This window comes from Scomber japonicus, chromosome 6 (assembly GCF_027409825.1).
Source record: "Scomber japonicus isolate fScoJap1 chromosome 6, fScoJap1.pri, whole genome shotgun sequence".
NCBI classification, from domain to species: domain Eukaryota; kingdom Metazoa; phylum Chordata; class Actinopteri; order Scombriformes; family Scombridae; genus Scomber; species Scomber japonicus.
Genome location: NC_070583.1, coordinates 31,048,887 through 31,075,137, shown reverse-complemented (window position 1 = coordinate 31,075,137; position 26,251 = coordinate 31,048,887). Strand labels below are relative to the sequence as shown.

The following is a 26,251-nucleotide window of genomic DNA, read 5'->3' as shown; positions in this document are numbered from 1 at the left end:
GGGGTGGAGGAAGGGAGGAAAGAGAGAGGAAGGAACGAAAGAGAGAAGGAGGTAGGAAGGAAGGAAGGAAGGAAGGAAGGATGGAAGAGAGGAAGAAAGAAATCCTTCCTTCCTTCCTTCCTTTCCTTCCTTCTTTCCTTCCTTCTTTCCTTCCTTCTTCCCTTCCTTCTCTTCTAAATTCCTCCCTCTTTTCATCCTTACTCCTTTCCTTCCTTCCTTCCTTCCTTCCTTCCTTCCTTCCTTCCTTCCTTCCTTCCTTCCTCCTTTCCTTCCTCCCTTCCTTCTCTCCTAAATTCCTCCCTCTTTTCATCCTTACTCCTTTCATTCCTTCCTTCCTTCCTTCCTCCTTTCCTTCCTCCCTTCCTTCTCTCCTCCTCCTGTCCTTCCTTAACCTGAGGACAACAGGAGGGTTAACTGTTACCACCACACAGTATAGCATCATGTGTAGCCTACATCACTACATCACTGTCACAGGCAGTGCAACTCAAACTGGTCGTTGTGCATCATATTGCATCATCTCACCAGTGCTCATGCAGGCCGTGTTCAGTCACCACATGCTCACCCTATGAGCTATACGCTTTCCATGACGCTGTTGGAGAGCTTTCCAGAGAAGTTTACTGGAAACACTCATTGCTTTGCTTACACTTAAGGTGCCAGCATGCTCCATCAGAAGTGCTTGTCTCATGGTTGAACAGCTTTGGAAACCTCCTCCCTCCACACCTTTCCTGTATTAGACTCAGAGGGGCTGTGTTAACCCTCCTGTTGTCCTCAGGTCAAGGAAGGAAGGAAAGAAGGAAGGAAAGAAGGAAGGAGGGAGGGCGGGTGGGAGGAAGGAGGGAGGAAAAGAGGAAGGAAGTAAGGAGAGAAGGAAGGAAGGAAGGAAGGAAGGGAGTAAGGAGGGAGGGAGGGAGGGAGGAAAAGAGGAAGGAAGGAAGGAGGGAAGGAAGGAAGGAAGGAAGGAAGGAAGGGAAGGAGTAAGAAGGGAGGGAGGAAGTAAAAGAGGAGGGAAAGGAAGGAAGGAAGGAAGGAAGGACAGAAAGGAAGGAATAAGAAGGGAGGGAGGGAGGAAGGAAGGAAGCAAGGAAGGATGGATGGAAGGAAGTGAGGAAAGAAGGATGGAAGGAGGAGGGAGGGGGGAAAGGGGAAAAGAGGGAAGGATGGGAAGAACAAAGGAAAAATTAAAGGAAGAGGAAGGAAGGAAAGAAGGAACAGTCAAAAGAGAGATGGGGTCAATTTGACCCGGGAGGACGACACAAGGGTTAAAAGACAGACTATAAGCAGGGTTTGAACTCCTCTCTCTCCAGCTCTGTATGAGACTATATGAAAAAGTGAGCTGTTATCTCCATAATCGTCTCATCCCAAGCTGGAAGACTTGTTTACATTGATCAATGAGCCAATGATTCTTCCAATTATTCCAACTACTGTTCCTCCAACTACTGCAGACGCTTGTGTGTGGTGTCGGGTGATAAAGAGGTCGATACATTTATTTAATTAGGACATTATTACCCTCACAAAGTGGCAGCTATTAGTATGGTGGCCATTTTAGGACATCTAGGACTCAGTTTGTCAGAAAAGGAACACACTGATCAGCATCACTGTAAATGTTCCAGTGTTAGCTAAATGGCTTGTTTTCATTGTCTCGAGGCCCGATGTTTAATTATGCAGGATTCAAATGGAAAGTTCTCATTTCTTTCTTTTATTTTTATGATCACTTATTAATCCAACTGAAGTGGTAAGTGTGTCTTTGATTCAATAATTAAACTGAAAATATATATCTCATGTTCATTTTGTTTTTATCATTCTCTCTTCTCAGTAAATCTATCAATAGTAGACCCGAGACCGAGACAGAGGGGGCATTGGTGATTTTCAAAGCGCTCTCCACTGAACAAACGAACCACCACGTCAGAGATTTATCTAGAAACAGATCAAAGGTGGTGCTAATGTCAAAATTCTCTTTGTTGTCAGACATGCAGGTGCACACGCGTGGACACAAGCAAACCTCGGTCAACAGCCCTCACAAAAAGCAATACAGTTGCATTTGTTGCATCAATTAATAAGTGTGACCCATTGTGGAGATGACTGATCGACCCTTAAGGATTGGTGTAATCAGCTTACTTTTACCTCGTACAGAAATTTGTGGGAATGTGCAATATGTGTACTTATTATATATATATATATATATATATATATATATCATTTATTGTTGTGCAAATGTGCAATTTTACTTTTACTATTTTTTCTTTCTATCCATCTATCCATCTATCTATCTATCTATCTATCTATCTATCTACTGTATCTATCTATCTATCTATCTATCTAAGCAAGTCCTTCAGCTTTATCCTTTGTAGGCCACACCAAGAAAGTGCTTTTTTTAATCTTTTTTTTTTTGCTTTTCCTACTTTTGAGGCCATGACAACATAAAATATGGATTTTCTTTCTCATTGACGCTAAATTTTATATTTTACAAACCTCTTTCAAACCTCATTTGTTCAAAAAATATGTATAAACTTGTTAGAGACTCTTTCTGTTAGGGGACAAGATGAAAAAATAAAACTCAACTTCAATAATGTCTCCATCAGGATCTCTTATGTCAGCAGTGATGTGTTGTTCTTCGTTTATAAACTAGCACAACTTGTATCTATAGCAACCATAGAACAACCTGTATCTATAACAACCATAGAACAACCTGTATCTATAGCAACCATAGAACAACCTGTATCTATAACAACCATAGAACAACCTGTATCTATAGCAACCATAGAACAACCTGTATCTATAGCGACTATAGAACAACCTGTATCTATAGCAACCATAGAACAATCTGATGGTCTGTCTGTGCATTACATACCTCATAAAAGTGGTAAAGATTGCTCAAAAAGTTAAATGGGTTCAATAGATTTAGTTTTTGACCAGATATCATGACACAAAGTGACCTCTACCAAACAGCTGAGCAGACCTATAAAGGGTTAAACCCTTATTCCAATGTTCCTTGTCCTCAATCTTCCTCTTTTAACAAGCCTATTGAATGGAGTACAAATGTCAGAGGAAAAGGTTAGGCAAAAAAGACAAATGTCCATGTGAATGCCCAAATCAAACAGTGTTGCATATTTGTCAGAAAGTAAGGATGTGGCCTTATATAACATGTTTGACAACCTATAAAACAAACTCAGACCAAGTGGGTGTCCATTCCTCAACTTTGCATCATATTTCATAAGCAACTGTTCACTTAAACATGTCATGATTAACCCTCCTGTTGTCCTCAGGTCAAGGAAGGAAGGAAGGAGAGAAGGAAGGGGGGAAAGAAGGGGGGAAGGGAGGAAGGAAGGAAGGGAAGGAACTCCTGCTTCAAGGTAGGAAGGCAGATTTGTATAAAGGATATATAGGAAACTATATGATGGGATGATGCTTGAGATGATACACTGGTTAGAAAAGAGCTTTTGACAGAGCACCCTGCGCGTACCCACCACCCCCCGCCCCCCTCCAGCCCCACCCCCGTGTGCCGACCACAGTGCACACACCAAGCAGAGACAGAGAGAGATGAGATTTGACCTTTTCAGTTGGTCTTTGGATGTCTCTTGCACAGCCAATGTCCTCGGGTGAAGAGAGGAAAGAAGTCAAACTGAAAAGCCACTACAGGCCACTCAAATACACACACAGGGGGAGTGTGGACTCTTTAACTTGGCCTGTCGCCTTCTCTCACTGCCCTTTCTAGTGAAAATGTCAACCCATCCTTCTTCTCTTTCTCTCTTTTTTTTCTGCGTCTCTGCCCAGGTGACACAAGATTCATATGGGCAAAAATAAAGAAAAAACAATGGCCGCCCACCCTGCTCCACAAGGCATACTGCAAATGTTTCAAGTGTCTAGCTAGTGATTGATGCTTTGGGCTTGAAGGTAGTGTCTTACTAAAACTTCAGTCATGCCAGGTCTGATCAGTGGTGAAGAGACAAGCACAGTAACTCAGTGAGACCAGAGTGAATGTGTTGGTGGTCTTTGGATGGGAAAGGTAAAGAAGACAGATTATTGTTCTGTAAGGCTGCTTCCCAAAATCAAAAACATATATTTATTAGGGCTGTCAGCGTTAACGCGTTAATCACGCGATTAATGCGTAGATTAATGCAATCCATAACGCGTAATTTTTTTTATCGCATTTTAATTTTGCAAACCTTTTTGTCCCTTCTACTCACCTGTAGACGGCTCCTCTAGCTGTAGCGCTATGCTTTGAAGTGGCCTCCTGCAGTAAACCTACCGCGCTGATGGAAAGTAAGAGAGCTACTGGACTTTTGAACGGCTTGTTTAACTTTAAAAAAACTTCATGACGGTTCAGTTGACAAGTCAAAAGTAAAATGCAACCTGTGTCAAACGGAGTGCATCGAGTTTGAGTTAGCACCTCCACGCTAAACACCCAGGTGCAGCCAAGCGAGCCTCAGCTCCACCAAAGTACCATTTTGGAGTGTGGGAGTCGCAGCAGAGCCGTGATCGATTCCCAGTTAAGACACTCTGGTAAGAAATGCTTTTCATTATGGGCTTAAAACTCCCTTGAAATGTAAAATAACAGGATTTTAAACATGCAATTCAAAACGCGATTAATCACGATTAACTATGGAAATTCTGCGATTAATCTTAATTTAAAAAAATAATCGTTTGACAGCCCTAATATTTATATGACATATGTGAGAATTACACTGACGTTTCTATTTTATTGCACTGATCCCTGAAAACCCCAAAAGCACAGACATAATAAAAAAATAAGTAAAATTGACATAAACTGAAATTTTGAGACTACTAATCATGTATTGCGTTCATGATCCGACTTCCACCCAAGCTCACATGTTGAAATGAGAAAAGGCAGGGTAAAAGACTTAATAGCGAAGGGGTAAACTGAGAGAAGGAACGACATAAGAAAATGAAATCATTTGCCGAACATCTGTTGTTTCTTCTCCATTTTGACAGCTATAAACATTTTAAATTAATTCACTGTCTGAATACATGAGGGAGAGAAAATGAAAAAGCTCGGGAGATATGAGAGAGGAAACAGGAAAGATATGTCAGGCAAAAGAGAGAAATTGTTTAAAGGGGGGGGGGGGGGGCAGAGAGAATGAGTGCATTTGTGAGAGAGACTTGACGGAGAGAAGATGAAAGCTCAAACGGACAGGTACTGTAGTGGTACTCAAGGTCTGACTGTGAAGAGAGAAATCCTGCTGTGACCCTTGAAGGCATGTCAAAATGTCAGCTTTGTGTGTTATTGTTTGAATCTGCATGCATCTACGGAGGAGCTGTGAACTTATCTAGTTATGTTTCATAGTCATGGTAGATTAATGCACTAAATCAGAACAGAAAATGTCTCATAGCTACATTCCTAAGTTGTGACATACTGACTACTGTGACTAATTATATTATAATCAAATACATTCATACCTTAGTGGTCTGTTACAGCATATGCTTAAATACCATATGTTAATAATGATGTAATGCACTTCATAATCATCTGACTGTTAAATGTTCCCTACAGTATTTAACCTTCCTGTTGTCCTCCCGGGTCAAATTGACCCCGTTTGTTTTAACTGTTCCTTCTTTCCTCCCTTCCTTCATTCCTTCTGTCCTTCCTTCTTTCCTTTCCTTTCCTCCCTTCCTTCCTTCCTCCCTCCTTTCCTTCCTTCCTTCCTTCCTTCTCCCCTTCCTCCTTCCTTCTTTCCTCCCTCCCTTCTACCTTCCTTCCTTCTTTCCTCTCCTCCCTTCCTTCCTCCCTCGCTCCTTCCTTGCATTTCATAATCCTCTGACTGTTCCCTACAGTATTTAACCTTCCTGTCGTCCTCCCTTCCTTCTTTCCTTCTGTCCTTCCCTCCTTCCACCCTCCCTTCCCTCCTTCCTCCCTCCCTCCTTCTTCTCTTCCTTCCACCCTCCCTCCTTTCCTTCCTTCCTTCTTTCCTCTCCTCCCTTCCTTCCTTCCTTCCTCCCTCCTTCCTTCCTTCCCCCTTCCTTCCTTAGATCTTCCCTCCTTCCTCACTCCCTCCTTCTTACTTCCTCTCTTCCTTCCACCCTACCTCCTTTCTTTCCTTCTTCCTTCCTCCCTCCTTTCCTTCCTTCTTCCTTCCACCCTCACTTCCTTCCTTCCTTCCCTCCTTCCTTCCCTCCTTCCTTCCTTCCTTCCATCCATTCCTTCCTTCTTCCTTCCTTCCTTCCTTCCTTCCTTGACTCAAGGACAACAGGAGGGTTAAAAGAGGGTCGTACATATTGCAGCAGATTACTTGAAACCATCTTCAGATCCAGCACTTATTGTATCAGGTTTGTTTGGAAATGTCTTTTAACTGGTTTGATTGAGTATGCTCGCTGTGTGTGGGCTCTACTGGTTTTTTTGCAAAGACAAACATCACTATGACAAAGAACATGACATGTCAGGACTTTTAACCGCACCATCTGCCTTTAGCTGCAGATTTATGGTGCTGTGTATTTGTGCCTTGCCACTCAGTATATGATCCAAAAAAACAATATTAATTTCCTGTTTGCCGAAGCTTTCTCCAGTTGGTAATCCATTTTTTGTCATGCACCATTGTAACAGCTGTTTCAAAGCTCAGAGACACATAATGTAACTCGTTGAGCGGATAATTATGGGACTGCCACACCCTCTAATTTAGGCACTTGCGTAGATAGATCTCAAAGGGGCCTCAAGCAGCTGCCCTTTTGTCTTCCTAGAGAGAAAGTGTCCCTTTTCTGAGGTGTCTTTTTAATTAAAATAAAATCCTGTTATTCTGTTATCCTGCAAAATTCAGTGTGACAACAATATGCTGAGTATGTCATCATGTTTCTGAGTGGAGCTGATCATTTATATTAGTACATGTTATATATTTTCCTCCTTTCTGTAACGAGCAGCCACGTCTCAGTGCTCAGTGTTAGCTATGTTAATCTGTGTTTCTAGCTCTCTTTTTATTTTTCTTAGTCTTTTTTTATATTTCATTTAAATTCACCCAACCCTTTTACACATACTGCTGCTGTGCACATCCATGCAAGCAAGAGCTATCCCTGTGCTTTGGTCATCTCGTCTGGTGTATTTACATAGTTAGCCCCAAGCTAGATGGAGGACGACTAAGAAGCACATCACAAGAACGAGAAGACCCTTAAAGAACAATCATAATGCAAACACAAATCTCTAAATCCCTCAACAAAACAATAAAAACAACCAGGGAGACCTGCGTTGAACTAATCGCTGAGAGCTCTTACAAGTACATCAACGTATCCTTTCATGGTCCAGCTTTGTACTGTATGTACCCCAAGTAACAATTTAGTACCTTTAAACAATATTGAGAGAAAATTTGTTTTGCTTATTGTATTTTTCCTACCATAGTTAAAAAGAACAAATAAAATAAAAGTGAAGGTAGAGTTGCACATTTGCACAACAATAAATAATACAATGCTACCTTTAGCTTTAGAACCTTTAGATCAGGATGAGTTGGTACAAATTTATAACCAAATCTACCAGAAATTATTGTAGACCTTTGTGGTGAACCAAAGGATACGCATCATGCTCTTTCATGTGCACCTGTGTCTGTAAAAAACAGTATTTTCAGTCCGAATATATTCATCTATTTGAGTGTGGAACATGACCTTAAGATACACCCGACTCACCGAACTCACCCACTCGTACACAAATACACACAGAGCACAGCACAGCACTGCGGCTGAACTGATCAGTCTCCTCTCTGTCAGTTCTGTTCAGCATCAGGATGTTTGGTGTTGTCACTGACAGCCTGTGGTGACCATCCAATCAATCATCCAATCAATAAAGAACTGGATACAGCATGCAACTCAGTTTGATTAATTGTTTCCAATTCAAACCTCACCACCCCTCCCATGCAAAAACATTACAGGCCTACGGGGTTTACTGTGAGATAGTAGACAGTGCTACACTACCTCCGAGCCCTGCTAAAGATGATGCAGGGTTCGGAGATAGAGTCTCACTCACTTACTTATGACTTTCATAGTAGAGAATAACATGGCTACTCTCCAAACAAGACTGAGCATTCTGACAAATAATTAAATTATTCATCCATACTAAACTCAGACATTACACTCTGTCCTGAAATGTATCCTCATGGGGGGAACACTGTTTTTTTTATCCCCTGACATTTGTAACAATCTGGAAAATTATTCCACGGCTGTGTTGAACTCCACATATTTCAAATGAAACACTGGAAACTCTGATTTGGGAGCTAAAGGCCAAATAGATGCTGAAATGCTTTACCGCCCCCCCACTCCCCCCCTTTGTTTTTTTACTTTTTTTCCCAGTAGGTGCAGTGCTTGACCATGACAAAGGGTGAATGCATTGTCAAACCAACTGCAGTTATGAAACTGTGTGGGTTTTATTATGTTTAGCACATTTACCTGACATGGAGCGACACTCTAGTGATCAGAAATATAGTGGCATTTTTTGAATAAACTACCTTGTTCATTGAAAAAAGGGAATATACAGTGGTGGGCGACATGTTTCAGATCATTTGCTTAACTAAAAGTACCAATATAGCAATGTAAAAATACTCCATTACAAGAAAAAAGCCCTGCAAGAAAAATCCTATTTAAGTATAAGCTGTAAAATATACTTAAAGCATTCAAGTAAAAGTACCTGTTTTGTCTCTCTGACTGATATATTATTATATATGACATGACTGGATTATTGATAATGAAGCATCAGTGTTAAAGCAGCATGTTACTGTTGTAACTTTATATACAGCTAGCTAGTTCAGTTGAATGGTTCCAAAGCTAAGGGTGGGGCCCCTCCAAAGGGTCACCAGATAAATCTGAGGGGTCATGAGATGAGTAATGGGAGAAGAAACATATTTCTCACACACAAATCTGTTTTAAGGTTTTGGTGTTTTTCTCTGATCTTTGACTTTTGATGGAAATTATTGGAAAACATGTGAGAAGTTCAGAGGGAAAAATCACTAGTTGATGGAGCTGTTTACAACTCATAGACATCTGAAATATGACCCAGACTACACTCTTAACCCGAATTAGTTGACTTTACTCGCAAATCGCGTGGAAACCCGTTGCCCTATACCACTTTAGTTTTTTCACAAGCTAAAACTAAACAAGTCGAGTTGTTTTAACATGTTACTCTAACTTTTTACACAAGCTAAAACTAAATATGTCAAGTTGTATTAACATGGAACTCTAACTTTTTACACAAGCTAAAACTAAACAAGTCGAGTTGTTTTAACATGTTACTCTAACTTTTTACACAAGCTAAAACTAAATATGTCAAGACTGTTAACACTGAGCTAACTTTAACATTTAGCCGACACAATTTTGAGTGGACATTAGCTAGTGTTAGCCTATTTACACCATGCACAGGAAAGTAACCTTACACAGAAAAAAAAGCTGCGTCAACAAGTCACCCCGACAGCGATTGAACGGCTTTTCTACCGCGTAAAATGACGGTAATATGATACAGTCGAGCAACCCTGCCGTGTGTGAGCTGTCCTCAGACTGTTAACACTAAGCTAACTTTAACATTTAGCCAACACAATTTTGAGTGGACAGTGTTAGCCTATTTACACCATGCACAGGTTCGAACAGTAACTTTACACAGAAAAAAAAAGCTGACTTTGTAGCGTTCCAGGCAACCCACTCGTGTTTTTCCGACCTGTTTTACCGGTGAAAGTCACTATAACGGCCACTCGTAACTTCCGACCGGTGAACTCGTACCAGATCGAACCGGCAGGTTTTTGAATTAGGCCCCTCCCTTTTCTTATGAAAGTTAACATACCAAGTTATCTCTACTAAACATGATTAGTGCAATGAATCTTTCAGCTAAATAGTCCAAACAACTAATGTTGTTTAGTAATGATAGCAGGTTTTTACAAAACATAAAAGAATAAGTAATGATCACTCAGATGTTTAATTAGAAACAAAATCTGGGTTTACAGTGTACACACTACCTTTTGTAAAACATCAAAGGACAAAAAGGCTTGATACCACTGGTTTTGAAAAGTCAAATAAATGTAATGGAGTGTAAGTATACAGTGGGACATAATAGACTAAGTTAAGTATCTCTAAATTGTACTTATTTGCAGTACTTGAGTAAATGTAGTGTCTTTCCATCACTGGGAATGTGTCACCCACGGCAACAATAGAACTGTTTCATGTGTTTTAATCGTTTCAGTGACAGTGAAGCTCAGTGTGGAAGCTTAAAGACCATGTAAAGTGAATTCAGACATTTCTTGTGTTTCTGATTTCTGTGTTCAGGATTTAGTGGACGGGTCTGAAAATCACCGCCGCGTTAGCAAAAACTATAGGCATAAACCCGCCCTGTAGAGGTATAAATACATTCAGCGCACACTACTACTACAGGCTACAGTTAGCCAGTTAGCTGAGTTAACCGCCGAGCTAGCCGCTGAGTTAGCCGCTGAGCTAGCCACCGAGTTAGCAGCAGAAAACTCTCAGAAGTAGCGTCCATGTTTCTGGTAGAGGTGGTGACTTTGATTGACAGGTGACACTTGGTAGGGGGCGGGGTTTCAGCGAACTCGGCGGGCACTCCCACATCATTTGGGAGCAAAGAAGGAGGCTATGAGTTTTACACAACTTTGAAGCCTAATTTCATATATTTGGCGATTTTTTTAATCATTCAAATTTGGCAGGGTGGTTAACAACACACTTTTCTGTGGTATGGTACTCAGAACACATATTTATTCTTACTTTACACGGACTTTAAGCTACTGTCTACCAGTCCTTGGCTACAAAGACAATGCTGTTTCTTGATTAAATTCATTACAGAGTTTTGCTCTACAGGAAATTTGTAGGTTTAAGTAAAAAAATCAAATAACAGTGCCAATAACCCTGTAAAGTTTGGACCTGGATTGCTGTCTACAACTGTTCTTTATAACATGTGGTAAAATGTAGGATTTAAGCAACAGCATCATGTGTAAGGTATGAGATCTTTACCTTTTCCTTGGTGCCAGTCTGTGTGTTGTCCGGCCTGGTACGAATGGTAAATGGAGATGCAAGCCTCAGCAGGATTCCCCGGAACGAAGGCTCCATCTTCGGTGAGACAATCTCAAAACAGTCCCTGAATGAGAGACTCCGGTGAGGCTCAATGCGAGCCTGTCTCCTCAGTCCCTCTCCAAGCTGCAATAGCTCCATGCGAGGTCCCAGAACAAGGTGAAATGGGAAGGCACGGCAAAACGTGGCCAGGCCGATGCGTAGATCACTGGGGTTGGTGGAAAGTGAGAGGGGGGGCCTCTTGGAGCACACTGAGGCAGAGTTTGGGAGAGAAGAGAAGGAGGAAGGGGATGTCTCTTGGATTTGGAAGGATAGGCAAACTGTAGGAACGGTGGTTGGGAAAAGAGAGGGAGGGGATGGGGATGAGGAGGGTGATGCAGAGGGAGACGCCGTCGGAGTTGGAGTTACAGAGTCACCGTCCGTGTGTTCTGTATCTTCATTGGGCAATAATGGAGTCAGAGGTGGCACCTCTTCCACTTCAACTTGTGAGTGAAAGATCCGCCTGGCAACAGCTCTGATCAAACCTGGCATGACCAATCCTACAACAGGGGCAGGGTTGAAACAATGAAGAAGCAACACCTTCCCTCTTTCATCTCCTTCTCCTCGCTCTCCAACTTTGACCAATTTTCTTCTCCCTGTCTCCTCATCGTAAGGATCCTTGCACTGGAAGGAGGGGCTCTCAGACGAGGCACGGCGCCCTGTAGAGGTGCGAATGTGTTCCAAAATGGCATCAAAGCCATTGAAAAAGTCCTGGAGGTTGCCGCCGACGGCCCGAAGCACTCGTTCGTTTTCTTCAAAGCAAAGGCCAAAGAACTCTTCTCCAAAATGCTCTCGCAGCTCACAGAAGGGTACTCCTGGAAGAAAGGAGGCACAAAACAGGCGGACACAAGGGTCAGCAACTGGACATTACACTCTACTGAGGTTACATATAGATTAACTATGTTACAGATGGTATTAGCAATATGATTGAAGAGGCATGTTATTAACCCTCCTGTTGTCCTCAAGTCAGGGAAGGACAGGAGGAAGGAGGAAAAGAGGAAGGAAGTAAGGAGAGAAGGAAGGAAGGAAGGAAAGAAAGAAAGAAAGAAAGAAAGAAAGGAGTAAGGACGAAAAGAGGAAGGAATTTAGGAGAGAAGGAAGGGAGGAAGGAAAGGTGGAAGGAAGGAATTTAAGAGAGAAAGAAGGGAGGAAGGAAAGGAGGAAAGAAGGAAGGAAGGAAAGAAAGGAGTAAGGAGGGAGGGAGGAAGGAAAGAAGGAAAGGAAGGAGGGAGGAAGGAAGGAAGAAAGGAAGCAAAGATGGAAGGAGGAGGGAGCAAAGAAAGAGGGAAGAAGGAAGGAAAGAAGGAACAACAGTCAAAACAGACGGGGTCAATTTGAACCGGGAGGAGGACAGGAGGGTTAAGCATTCTGCAAGCTTTCATCTTGGTTCAATGTTTTTAAATTTCCATTACTGTATTCTGCACATGAACATTAAGTCCCTTGAGATAATAAGATAATCACTTCCTGTTTCAGCTGTCTTCTTTTACATGGAGTCTAACGTTAACCCTGATCCATGATATAGTTTGACCTAAACTTAAAAAATCAGCAAAAAATAACTTTAAGCATATCAACCACAGAAAATCAGTGTTCAAACCAATCAAACATCAAAGCCTTGCTAAAATAATGAATATTGATGAGACAAAATAATCATGTCACATTCCTACTGACTGTGTAATAACTGATAATATAACATAGGATTAAAGGATTATAGCTAAATTAAAACTGACACTAATATAAATAAACCTGTAACCTAAAATCTAAAAAAAAAAAAATGTGCAAGAAAATACACAAAATGTGGTCAGTATTGAAAGATTCAGATAACTGAACAAACTAGAGCGATAAGTGCAAACAATACAAGTGATTTAAGTTACAGATACACATAACAGACCTAATTATCAATATTAATGGTCTAAAAATGACTTAAAACGTTATTGTGACTATTTGTTAATGTTTTCATATTTTCTTGGACATATTTTGTTAGTCAGGCAAAGGAGCATGTCTCTTTTTAATGATCAGGACTTCAGGTGATGGAAAATCATTAATGTGACACCTATCCCTTCTGTCTTTTACCTGATCCATAAATACAGTTGGCCTTGACTACGAAAATTGTAGTTTACCCACCATGAAAGTTCTCCTGTGCTCTCATCAATAAGAGTGTAGCGACTACTTTTCTGAAAGGCCGCTGAGAGACTTAGTCGGCTCTTATCTGTGTGACACGTCCACAAAATCATAAAGAAGTCCAGATGACGTTTTTACTGCAGTTTAATCGAATGAAAAAAATCAAAAAGGACTGACAAGCAGCTGTTCCACAAACATATAAAAACCCTGATGTGATCTGACTGTGAGAATAAAGTGATGAAAGACGATGGTGATGATGATGACGATGGTGACGGTCAACAGAAAATATCGGAGCTCTACTAACTTCCCTTTGTCCAAAACTCCAGCCGCCACCCAAGTGAACAGGTAAACGAAGGGGAAACCACACCCATGTAGCTACAAAGAGCTACACAAATTACACACAAACACACAGGGGAGAGCGGTAAGATGGGACCATGAGATGCAGACTCAGACTGGTGTAGCGTTAGCATTGATGCTGGCGTTTAACTGGACTACTGTGTGGCACAGAGGGTGCAAAGTCCAGAAGTAGTAGTAAAGCCTCCAGATTTTATGTCCCATCTGGCAAGGAAACAGCCTCGAAATGCCCAGGAAGAGCTAGAAGAGGGTTTCCAACGGCTTAGCTTTACTTAGCCTGCCGCTGCCATGACTTGCACCCAGATAAGTGGCATCAAATATAGAGGGATGTATGTAAACTAAACTGCTCCTAGCTCTGCTTTACTCTCAGAATGTATATGGAAGGCAGTCATGGGTGTTAATTGGGAAATGAGCTGCTGCCATAGTAAATTCAGTTGCTGGTGATAATTACACATAAGTTGCAAACATAAAATTGAAAGGGTAGCATAGCACAAACTCTGCTTATTTTTTATATGGGTTAATGTGGATTTAAGACTTTTTCCTCACAATTCAACGAGAGAGTTTCAGAGAAAAAATAGGTAAGGTAAAAGCGGATGGAAAGAAGAGGATTTGAAGGCAATGAGAGAAGAAGGCAAAAAGTGAAAGGAGATAGAACATGGAGTAAGTTGAAAAGGTGAGTGAGGGTAAGAAGAAATGGAAATAAGAAGATGACTAAAGGAAAAAGGATAAGTTGACTAATAGTAATGTGCAGTTAATGCTAAACAGAGAGCTAGGACATAGAAGGAGGACCAGAAGGAGGAAAAGGACTGTACGTACAAGCAGGAAGAGATATTAGATGGTACAGAAGGAGGACGAAGATGTGCTGAGTGACTCACCGAGAAATGGTCTGTGCCTGTGTATGTGTGTGTGTGTGTGTGTGTGTGTGTGTGTGTGTGTCAGTGTTGGACCACAGAGACAGTAGAAGCCTTGGGACTGAGTCATACAGTGTGTGTGTGTGTGTGTGTGTGTGTGTGTGTGTGTGTGTGTGTGTGTGTGTGTGTGTGTGTGTGTGTGTGTGTGTCTGAGTTTCCATGTGTAAATTAGCATGCATGCTGGCTAGGTCATGATCCTGTATCTTCCTTTTTCATTAAATGTGTCTACAGTGTGTTTTAGAGGTCGAGTCTCTAGGGGAAGGCTTTATGTGTGTTATCGTCCCCACACACACACACACACACATATACTAGTGCTGAGGACATGCATGGGAGCAAAGAGAGATGCAGTGCCTATGGGTGTCCTCCTATGTAATCGAAATAACACAGTACAGCTAACCCAACTGCTACAACATAAAAAGTAATTACACACTATACAGTAAATAAATAACCACAATAAATAGACCTCATCTATATTGCACCATTTGCCTCTTCGTCACACTTCACAAACTTCACATTCTTACCCAGTATGGTGGCCATGTACTGCAGGATTTGTAGGACGTCCTCCTCTGAACCAGAATTTTCTAGGAATGGACACTTCTCCTCTCTCTTCTCCTTTCGCCTCTCCTCACTACCAACATCTTGGCACCTGTGAAAGCAACAAAACAAACACATACAGAAGAAGTATGATTAGATTAGAAAGCACTACTAAGCTAATACCAGGATAAACTCTCCCTAAGGTTTGTAGCTAGAAACCCAATTTATCTGGCTGTACAAACTGTACAAATCTCACAGATATATAATTGCATGGATAGATAATACTTGGGTTTAGTGACAATTTCTTTATTTTTTTGTGATCTGAGTGACCTCACCCTTCAATTATCCCGAGCAGATTCATATTTGTTAGTCTCTGAGCAGATCCGCTGAAGCGGTTGGAAAATACAAAGATAGGGCAGAGTGCACAAGGTCATCTCAATAATGGAAGTAAGGGAGGGGCATGCAACGCGCTCTCGCTTCCCAACTTAGATTTATTTTGTTAGCTGGACAATGAGACTTTCCGGTCACAAGCTTCACTGCATTTTTAACCATTAGCTGAAAGTAAACAAGGGACCGGTTACACTGTGCATGAAAAAAGGAAGAAAAAGACAAAAGGAGGCACCAGAGAGAAATAGAAAGTCATAGTTGTTCCAATTCTGTGTTTATATTTGTATACAGTATGTGTTCATAGACAATGTTTTCACATATTGTCTCAGATTGAATCCTCTCTACTGATTTCTTATTATTTTGACAGAGGGACAGTGAGAGGGAGACGAGAGCTGATGGACTTGGTGTGATTGTGTGATTATCTGTTTGGTCAAAAAAGAGAGGAAGAAGAAAGAAGGGTCTGTGAATGGGAGGATGAGGGGTAGCAGAGACAGTGAGAGGCTAACAGTTATGTATGGCAGGCGGACGGACAGAGGAGTGAGAGAAATAGAAGCAAAGGGTGGAAAATGAGTGATGGGGACGGCAGGACAAGACAGCAGGTGGACAGCAAGTGAGAGATAGAGTCTAGAGACGGGAATTAGAAAGAAAAAAGCAGACAAAGCAAGAGAGACAATCCTACCTGATCTCTTGTTGTCTGTAGAATTGCAGAGTTCGCTGTAGAGCCTCCTGAACAGTCTGAGTCTGCAAAAAGAGGTGAAAAATGTTACACAAGCAAGTTTGCATTTTGAGTGTGTGCATGCATTTATTTATGCATCCATGTGTGACTGCATTTATTGCACTTCAAAGCTTCAACACTGTATATTCATTCACGCACTATAGTAAAAGTCATTAAAGGGTTAGAGATAGAGATAAAAGTGGGAGGGAGTGATGAGAGGGAGAACATTTTGGGTGATGCTCTAAAAGACTTGAGAATTATTACTGGTATATAAAATGTATAGACAGATTTTTAGATAGATAGATAGATATATAGATGGATAGATAGATAGATAGATAGATAGATAGATAGATAGATAGATAGATAGATAGATAGATAGATAGATAGATAGATAGATAGATAGATAGATAGATAGATAGATAGATAGATAGATAGATAGATAGATAGATAGATAGATGGATGGATAGATGGATAGATGGATAGATAGATAGATAGTATTTTTCTCTCCACTATTGTGGCTTATGGAGGAGCTGTTAGTGATGCAACAAGGACATGATCCCTCACCAGCTTCCCACCCATCAACACAACCATGCAAAATCTCTGCAGTAATGGCAGAGTGCATTTCCCCCTCGACCATCCAGTTACCTCAATCTGTGTGCTTTATCAGTAGGTAGATAGATAGATAGATAGATAGATAGATAGATAGATAGATAGATAGATAGATAGATAGATAGATAGATAATTACGTGTGTGTGTGTGTGTGTGTGTGTGTGTGTGTGTGTGTGTGTGTGTGTGTGTGTGTGTGTGTGTGTGTGTGTAGCTGGTGTATTTTGCGTATCTGACATCCTAAGCCTGAGAGAGGGTCCGATGTGATTATCTGAAATACGGCTCAAATGCAAGGCTGTAGTGACAATACTAGAACACAGTGTGCCAGCTGGAGGGGTCACGCTGAGGCCTCCGCTCACTCCGGACAGATACAGGAATGATTTTGTGTGTGTGTGTGTGTGTGTATATGTGTGCGTGTGTAAAGAGAAACAGAGGGAGCAAGAGAGAAAGAGCAGTGAGAACTAACAGAGACATTGTGCGTACAGACTGAGAACAAATATCTACATATGTGTCAGTCAGCAGGTGTTTTTAAATAAAAATATAGCACTTTCATTCTCTTGATTCGTTGCACCTGACCAGTTGGACGAAGGCTTACGTCCATATTCACAACAGAATTAACAACTGTGAATATTGTAGCACTCAGAGCCACTTCAAACCACTGGCTGCTGATACAAAACATGTTCAGAGACTCTTGATACGAGCAACTGTTAAAACCTGATAGCTAAAAAACCAGTGATCCATATCTTCACAGACTATTTGTGAGAAAAACTCCCTTTTTCTCTCTCTCACCACTCGATTCCCCACCAAGGTTATTATAGTTTTGAAATTTTCTTTAGTTTTTATTTTTCTTTAGTTTTTCAGTTTGCTTTTTTTATTTCAGTTTAGTTTTAGTGAGTTTAACAAGAGATTTAGTAGTTTTAGTTTTGGTTTTATTTTGAAGGAATTGACTAGTTTTTAGTTTTGGTTTTATTTTGAAGGAATTGACTAGTTTTAGTTTAGGTTTTATTTTGAAGGAATTGACTAGTTTTAGTTTAGTTTTATTTTGAAGGAATTGACTAGTTTTTAGTTTGATTTTATTTTGAAGGAATTGACTAGTTTTTAGTTTGGTTTTATTTTGAAGGAATTGACTAGTTTTTAGTTTAGTTTTATTTTGAAGGAATTGACTAGTTTTAGTTTAGTATTATGTTTAGTTTTATTTTGAAGGAATTGACTAGTTTCAGTTAAGTTTTTATTTAGTTTTAGTTTTTCAGGTATTAAGAGAAAGCCTTGACTTGTAGAAGCTGAAAAGGATGAAAGAATGTGTGACACCAAATATGGTTTATCATCAAGTCCTTTTTAATTTCATTCTTTAACCACGAAGCATAGCGGCTGCTGCAGGACAGGAAGTAATCGAGGGAGAAAACAAAGCTGAATTTATCTGCAATTCAGTTTAGTTTGAGTTAGTTTTACATTGTTCATTGTAGTTTTTATTTAGTTTTAGTTTTAGTCTTAGTTTTCATTAACTATAATAACCCTGTTCCCACTTACATGTTTGTGTGAATGGTGTGTGTGTGTGTGTGTGTAAACAGACATAGGCTTCCCTCATGTCAATCTCCCGTTACTCCGTCCTTCATTCAGCTACTCATTTACCATCAAGCATGCACAATATAGCGTATATGTGTACACACAGGATTCAAACACACAGGCTCAAACTGTTATCAGCCAGACACACATGCATGTGTAAACACACTGTACACATACATCATCATTAGTCGGCATTGTCACGATCACTGGCATGTTTACTGTACACACAACTGGATAGCCCATCACACATTAATCTCACTTGGTCACACACACGTAAATGTGCATGGATAGTCGGATAGTAGGGATCAAGACTCACACACAGTAACAGAAGCATTGAATGTGTTTAAACTGAATAAATATTTTTTGCATTTTTCATCATTTAATCATGGAAATGTTGGAGTGAGAAGATCTTCCATTAAAATGAATGAGTGGCTTAGGCGATGTCTTTTAGGACACACACACACACACACACACACACACACACACACACACACACACGCACCCCTTCTTCTCCTTTTATTATTTCTCTCCTGTCTTTTAGGACACACACACACACACACACACACACACACACACACACACACACACACACACGCACCCCTTCTTCTCCTTTTATTATTTCTCTCCTGTCTTTTAGGACACACACACACACACACACACACACACACACACACACACACACACACACACACACCCTTCTTCTCCTTTTATTATTTCTCTCCTGTCTTTCTGTAGTTCCCATCTTCTTCTTTATCCCCACCGCTCTGTCTCTTTTGTTTGCTCTGTCTCTTTACATTGGGACGGGAGCAGAATCTCACCAACACACACTCATTCCTCTTGCTTTGTTGCTTTGCTCACTGCTTTCTCTGCCTCTGTGTTTCTCACTCACACTCTTCTCCACTATGTGAATCAGCTTTTCCTGCCTGTCTGTTTGACTGATTCTCTCTCTCACACTCTCTCTCTCACACACACACACACACACACACCCAATGCACCAGCTCCTCCTTTTACTCCTCTTATCTCATCTTCCTCCTCCAAAATTTCCATTAGCATGAGCTGGTGCAGTCTACGGTCTACGGTCACAGAGCAGTGGGTACTTGTTCTCCAGCACAGTTGGGAAGCTGCCACCACTACTACAGAAAATAGAGACTCATAAGCCAGATGAGACCCCGCAAGATAAATCACAGCATGAGACACATCAGGCCTCTCTGTCAGGGACGAGGCTAGTAATAGAGCAGGTACAAAGAAAACAAGAAGAAAAGCAATCTGCTTTGTGTCAGAAGGTTTTAAAGGTTGTATCTGAGCATAGTTCAACAGTAAAGCCATATGAAGGAGTGGTGGTAGTGTGATTATGCCGCTATTGCATCGGACATGTCTCAGGAGGATATTTTGGCCTCACTAAGAAAAATAGATGCACCAGCCAAACATTTATATGAGCTATTTGGAGCATCATCATACCGGCCTATGTTTATAATATAACTGCAATGCCCTCAGTTCAAATCACCCTGAGTTGTGGGAAATTATAAAAGAAATTATCAAATGAAAATGATTGTTAGTTGCAGTCCTAGATTGATGATTAACTATTTGGTTCCTCACAATCATCCCATGAGCAGATTGCATCAATATAGTCTACTGAAGTCTGTAACAATAGCAGCCAATAGTGATATGAATGTATTTTCTTCTCTGGTTGTATTGAAATTACTAAAAAAGTGTATAGATCGATTATTTGTCTCCCTGTTTCCTCAGATTTTTTTTTAGACACAAGCCTCACTTCTCTTCTCCTGTGCTTATGATTGAGCTCTTTTAAAGCACTTTACATTTTAATCTTTCATTTGCACTCTATGTCCTTTTAATGATTTTAAGCCTTTTATTTCTGTCTTTCTATTTTTCTGTACTTTGTTTTTATTATGGGGGGGGGGTCAAATTACACGTTTTTCTGTTTCATGTAAAGCACATTGAGTTGCCATTGTGTATGAAATGCGCTATATAAATAAAACTGCCTTGCCTTGCCTCATTCAAGGAGCGTGTAAGAGGAAGACTAATCACAGAGATTTCAAATTAAAATACCAACTATCTGTTCACTCAAAGCAAAATGACCAACTAAGTATTCAGCTAAAAGCAATGTAGACCCACTTCCCACTTCTTGCTAAAACAATTTCCTGTTAGGAAAAGATGTGACTACTGATTTAGGACTTAACAAAATATACACAAATGCACACTCACACACTCATATTTTGTGGCCAGCTCTCCCTTTTGTTCAGCGTCATGGGTCACTAAGCTAATGGCCACCTACCATGTATATACACTGGAGAGAAAAAATGAATGTTTGCTCACATGTAAATTTGTGTGTGTGTGTGTGTGTGTGTGTGTGTGTGTGTGTGTGTGTGTGTGTTGCTTCTGGGTCAGTGTGATCAGGGTGAAGACAACCACAGAGAGCATGCTCTGTTCTCCTCTGTCACGGTTCATTGCAGTCAATAACAGACACTGCCGCTGCACGCAGTCACTGTGTGTGTGTGTGTGTGTGTGTGTGTGTGTGTGGGAGAGAGAGAGAGAGATAGAGAGAACAAACAAGATGATAAACAGTGTATTGTGAGTGAGGGAGGGAACAAATGTGCCAGGGTGTGTTTAAGGGCTTATTTGTTACAGTATGTGTATTGTGTTGGCCTGGTTTTTTTTTTAAACTCCTTTCAAAACTGCGCCACCGTGACGGGACGGGGCGCTATGTCTTGACTCCCACGTAAAATAGTCCAAATCTTAACGCTGCAGCCACTGATTTATTCTTGCTTTTAACAAACCACAACAAAAAAATGTGGAGTCTAACCTGAGGTCAACTAGACTCAATCCTGCCCCTTCCCTCTGTCGTTATTTATTTACAATAATTTGGATTTTTGTGCCCTCTTAATGAAACCTACAATTAATAAACTAATTCTACTGTATGTATGATTTCAGTCTGAGTCCAGTACTGACGCTGTTTTTGGTCTTCAGCTACTAAACTGTCCATAAGCTAGTCACGAATACTACATCACTATACTACTGCAATACTGCATACTACATCACTATACTACTGTAATACTGCATACTACATCACTATAATACAATAATACTGCATACTACATCACTATAATACAATAATACTGCATACTACATCACTATAATACAATAATACTGCATACTACATCACTATACTACTGTAATACTGCATACTACATCACTATACTACTGTAATACTGCATACTACATCACTATAATACAATCATACTGCATACTACATCACTGTACTACTGTAATACTGCATACTACATCACTATACTACTGCATACTACATCACTATAATACTGTAATACTGCATACTACATCACTATACTACTGTAATACTGCATACTACACCACTATACTACTGTAATACTGCATACTACATCACTATACTACTGCAATACTGCATACCACATCACTATAATACAATAATACTGCATACTACATCACTATACTATTGTAATACTGCATACTACATCACTATACTACTGTAATACTGCATACTACATCACTATAATACAACAATACTGCATACTACATCACTATACTACAATAATATTGCATACTACATCACTATAATACAATAATACTGCATACTACATCACTATACTACTGTAATACTGCATACTACATCACTATAATACAATAATACTGCATACTACATCACTATACTACTGCATACTACATCACTATAATACAACAATACTGCATACTACATCACTATACTACTGTAATACTGCATACTACATCACTATACTACTGCATACTACATCACTATAATACTGTAATACTGTATACTACATCACTAATTGAAAATAATTCTACTGTATGTATGAAGTCCAGTACTGATGCTGTTTTTGGTCTCCAGAGGGAAATGTACTCCTCTTTGTCTCTTCAGCTACTAAACTGTCCACGAGCTGGTCACGAACTTTGTCTGTCTGTAGTTGAAGCGACCCAACGAGCTCAGTGACAGTGAAACTCACCAGTAAAAGCTGATGTTATAATGTTCTGTGTGTTTATGACTATAAGCAACAAGGAATAAGTCATCATGCCATTTCTACTGTATGTGCCTTTAGGAAGCAATGAAACGGTTTATTTGCACCTTTGCTATTAATATATTTAGACAGTGGAAGTTCTTCTGTGATATTAACACATACTGTACACACTTCACACACTTCACACACTGAAAAGAAGACCTATATTATTATGATGTTTATCTTTTTTTGTCCCTGTGACCACATAATCTCACATAATGAACCTTACATATTTACATAATAAAGGCTCCACTGGTTCACATTTTTGCATCAAATCATGTAAATGCACACAGAGTGACACACACACACACACACACACACACACACACACACACACACACACGTAAATGCTGGATATTAGCACCATTGAGTGTTACACAAACCTGTCTTTAAGTGTTTTCTTTTACAAACCTATTAAAGATCAAGGCCAGTTTAACCAGTGCTCTCAAACACACCAATGTCAGGTTTTTTTTAGCTGTGCTGTTGAATTTCATTATTTTCAGAGTTTGTGTTTGTTTGTTTTCTCTCCTACATCTATTTCTCTCAGGAGCTGGACCACCAAGAAACCTATTCTTACAACTTCTCCTGCAGTCAGATAAAAACACTGCAGTGCTCTTAGTATGTGGAGATGGATCATATTGTGACTTTTCTTTGAGGAATACATAGACGTCCTGTGTGCTGAGCTGTTATCCACTTGTCACCATGTTGGCTGTCTTTTCACCTTTGGTTAAACTGAGGTGAGGTGAGATAAGCGAGGGTCAAGAAACTGAGACATCTGTCAGGAAAACAAACATATCCCCAAAACATATTTCTCTAAGGTTCAGTTTGAAGCTTTTTCTGGAGTTGTCCATAATGTCTAGTATGGAACTTCAGACAATTAATCTTGAATAAGGATTTTTTTTTAACTTGAACTGCTTTTTTCTAGGTCAAGAATGAGCTTTCTTGTTCAATATTTTAAATGTTAACATTAAATCAAATGTATGTCAAACGTTTGTGTGTAAGCAAGGAAACTACATATTACGAATTAATGAAAAATGCTGATTACTGTTTTTCCCAGAGTCTAAAATGACATCTTCAAATGTCTTATTTTGTTCACATCAGTCAACAACCCAAAGATATTCAGGTTTTCTGGTAAAGAAGGCCAAAAAAAATGAAACAAAATGAGTATAAATAGTAGTTTGGAGTATAAATATTGACAGCTAACTGATTAATTGACAAGTTGTTTCCATAGTAACGCTCATGCTAGTTTATTTTTGTTACCATAAAAGGGTTATAAGGAAACTTTCAGGGTAGTGTGTGTGTATATGTGTGTGTATGTGTGTGTGTGTGTGTGTGTGTGTGTGTGTGTGTGTGTGTGTGTGTGTGTGTGTGTGTGTGTGTGTGTGTGTGTGTGTGTGTGTGTGTGTGTGTGTGTGTGTGTTTGTCCCCTAGTGGTCAAATTTAGCTTAGAACAGCTTTAACTGTTCAGACATCACATGCTGTATAGAAGATGGGGACCTGAACATTTCCCAGAAGCCATCAATTGCACAGAAGTAGGGTGTAGTTATGAGATTTGACTGAATGTTGGTGTCTATAGATAATGACAGGAAATCTCTTCTCTGGCCAGAAAAGGTCACATTGGTCATAACTTCGGGATTGGAAAACATTAGTTTGCTCAGTCAGTCAATTTACATTAATTATATTTAATCTTCTCAGCTGGGTTTTCCTAATTTGAATCCATCCAAATGCAACAATCACTGGTGCAGCTCCACATACATTCAACTTAATATTAGCCACCTGACTGGGTTTGTAGCTGCCTTTGATTTATTGAGTCAAACTCCTGTCTTGTATGGCATTTCAGTTGTGTCCACCATCTGTCCCTCTTTATCTATACACTATATAACAGTCACAATGCCACAATACAGGAGATGCAATCACATCCTCAATCCCATGACTAAGGAATAGCAAATGTCCCTAATCACACGCCATCCATCACAATTGCACTCTGTCCTAATAGCTGCTTTATTACATTACAGCCTGTAATACAACTGAGACACACATATAGGACAGAGACACACAGACAGACAGACAGACACACGCTCAATCGTCACATCATAACATATACACAGACAGGGCAAACTCATTTATTACATAATCTGCCAGATGATTCAAGCTATCAGATTTTAAAGGATAAAAAGAGGCTTGTTTTTTTTTTTTTTTTCATAGACAGCATAGCACGCATAGTATCATGATGTGAGAAAATACTTTGCTTGGGATTTGGGGAATTGTGATGTAGTGGAAATAGCTTCCATGTTGTCTTTTCCTTAAAGGCTGTGTTGTTTTTGAACTTTTGGAGACAGCTGAGTGACATGGAATAAATGCCTCTGGTTGTTTCCTCATCATATTGACTTTGAAAAAAAAAAAAAGGACTAACACTCATTGATTTGGTCAATAAAGCCCAGCCCTAATTGCACATCTAATGACAAACAAATTAGGCTACTAGTCCTAGTACATTTGTAATAGATTTTTTTAGAAGATATAACCCACCCACCAATTTACCCCTAAAACTATAGATTAAGTTAGATATATAGTCAGGGGCGAGGGGGCTCAGCAATACCCTGCAAGTGTTCAAACCCTACTCATTTCACTGGATAATGTAAATTCCAACAATGAATATTAATACATAGTAGAGTGGTCTACTATAATGTATAATAATAATAATAATAATAATAATAATAATAGTTCAGAATAAACAATCACAGACAGAGAGGAGCCTGAGATAGTTAATGAACCCATGAGGGGAAAACAATATTAATAACAGAACTATACAAAGTACATTAAAGCTGTTAAAATAAAACCATTTGAACCTGTAGCCTAAGTGTTTATCCCATCTCTACATTTGTATAGGCCTACATTATTTTTTAGGGGTGGGTGGGGGTAACAATATTGATTTATTTGTTTTTATGGGTGCTGGGATTCAGTTTAGGGCTGCTTATGATGGCATACGTCCTCACACTGCACTAAAGTAACTATTTATGGATGAGCTTGAAGGCCTACCGTGGGTGAGGTCAGGCGCTTCAGGCTTTCTCCCAGTGAGTCCAGGTTCACCCTTCTCCTCCTGGTCACCCTCTTGTGCGGTACACCGGGTCCATGCTGCTGCTGCTCCTCGCCCCCGGGACACACCGGCCTCTCGGCGGGGCTGCGGCCGTTCCAGAGGAGCGCTCTGTGGTGGTGGGAGGAGGAGGAGGTGGAAGAGAAGGAGGAGAAGGAGGAGAAAGGGCAGCCTCGGCTCTCCTCCGCCGGCTCCAACCCTCCGCCGTCCCCTCCGTCTCCACCGGGGCTTTCGAGCCCGCAGTCGGAGCCCACCGAGCTGCTGAACGACTCGGAGGAGATCTTGCGCGATGAGGAGGACATGGTGATGGTGATGGTGGTGGTGGTGGTGGTGGAGAGGAAGAGGAAGAGGAGGATGATGGTGGTGGTAGTGGTGGTGGTGGTGGTGGTGATGGCAGTGGTTGTGTTGAGGAAGATGATGATGATGATGATGTTGATGATGATGATGATGCTACAGCCGGTTCCGTACCACGTCCACCTTTACGCCGGGGACTCATCAGATAGTGGTGGGGGGTGGGGGGTGAGAGGATTTGGTGGAGGAGTGTGTGAGGTCTGTCTGTGCAATTGTGTATGCATATGAAGTGTGTGTAAGTGTGTGTGTTGTGTGTTGTGTGTGTGTGTGTAAGATAATGTCCAGGTGTGTCTATGTGTGCATATGAGATGCGTCTGTCTGCGTGTGAGACTCAGCAACCTATTCAGAGGAAGAGGAGGAGGGGTGATGGGGTGGTGGGGGGGGGGTCGACCGAGAACGAGAGCACTAACGGCACGCAAACATTTATGTAAGGGGGAAGAGGAGGAGGATGAGGATGAGGATGAGGGGGGGAGATGAGGAGGAAGAGGGGGTCATCGCCTTCTTAAAAAACGTCCTCCTTTACCCC

At 40.6% G+C, this 26,251-nt stretch overlaps 1 protein-coding gene across 1 annotated transcript in view; it reads right to left on the bottom strand.

Annotated features, from left to right (window-relative positions):
* Positions 1–25,676, bottom strand: part of gucy1a2 (guanylate cyclase 1, soluble, alpha 2) — a 50,573-nt gene extending 24,897 nt beyond the window's left edge. The window contains exons 1-4 of the mRNA XM_053320892.1: positions 25,320–25,676; positions 16,012–16,073; positions 14,933–15,057; positions 10,933–11,843 (exon numbers count right to left, since the gene is read on the bottom strand). Of these exons, the coding sequence (XP_053176867.1) occupies positions 10,933–11,843; positions 14,933–15,057; positions 16,012–16,073; positions 25,320–25,676 (1,455 nt within the window). The remainder of the gene's footprint in view (positions 1–10,932; positions 11,844–14,932; positions 15,058–16,011; positions 16,074–25,319) is intronic.
* Between the last annotated feature and the right edge of the window lie 575 nt (positions 25,677–26,251).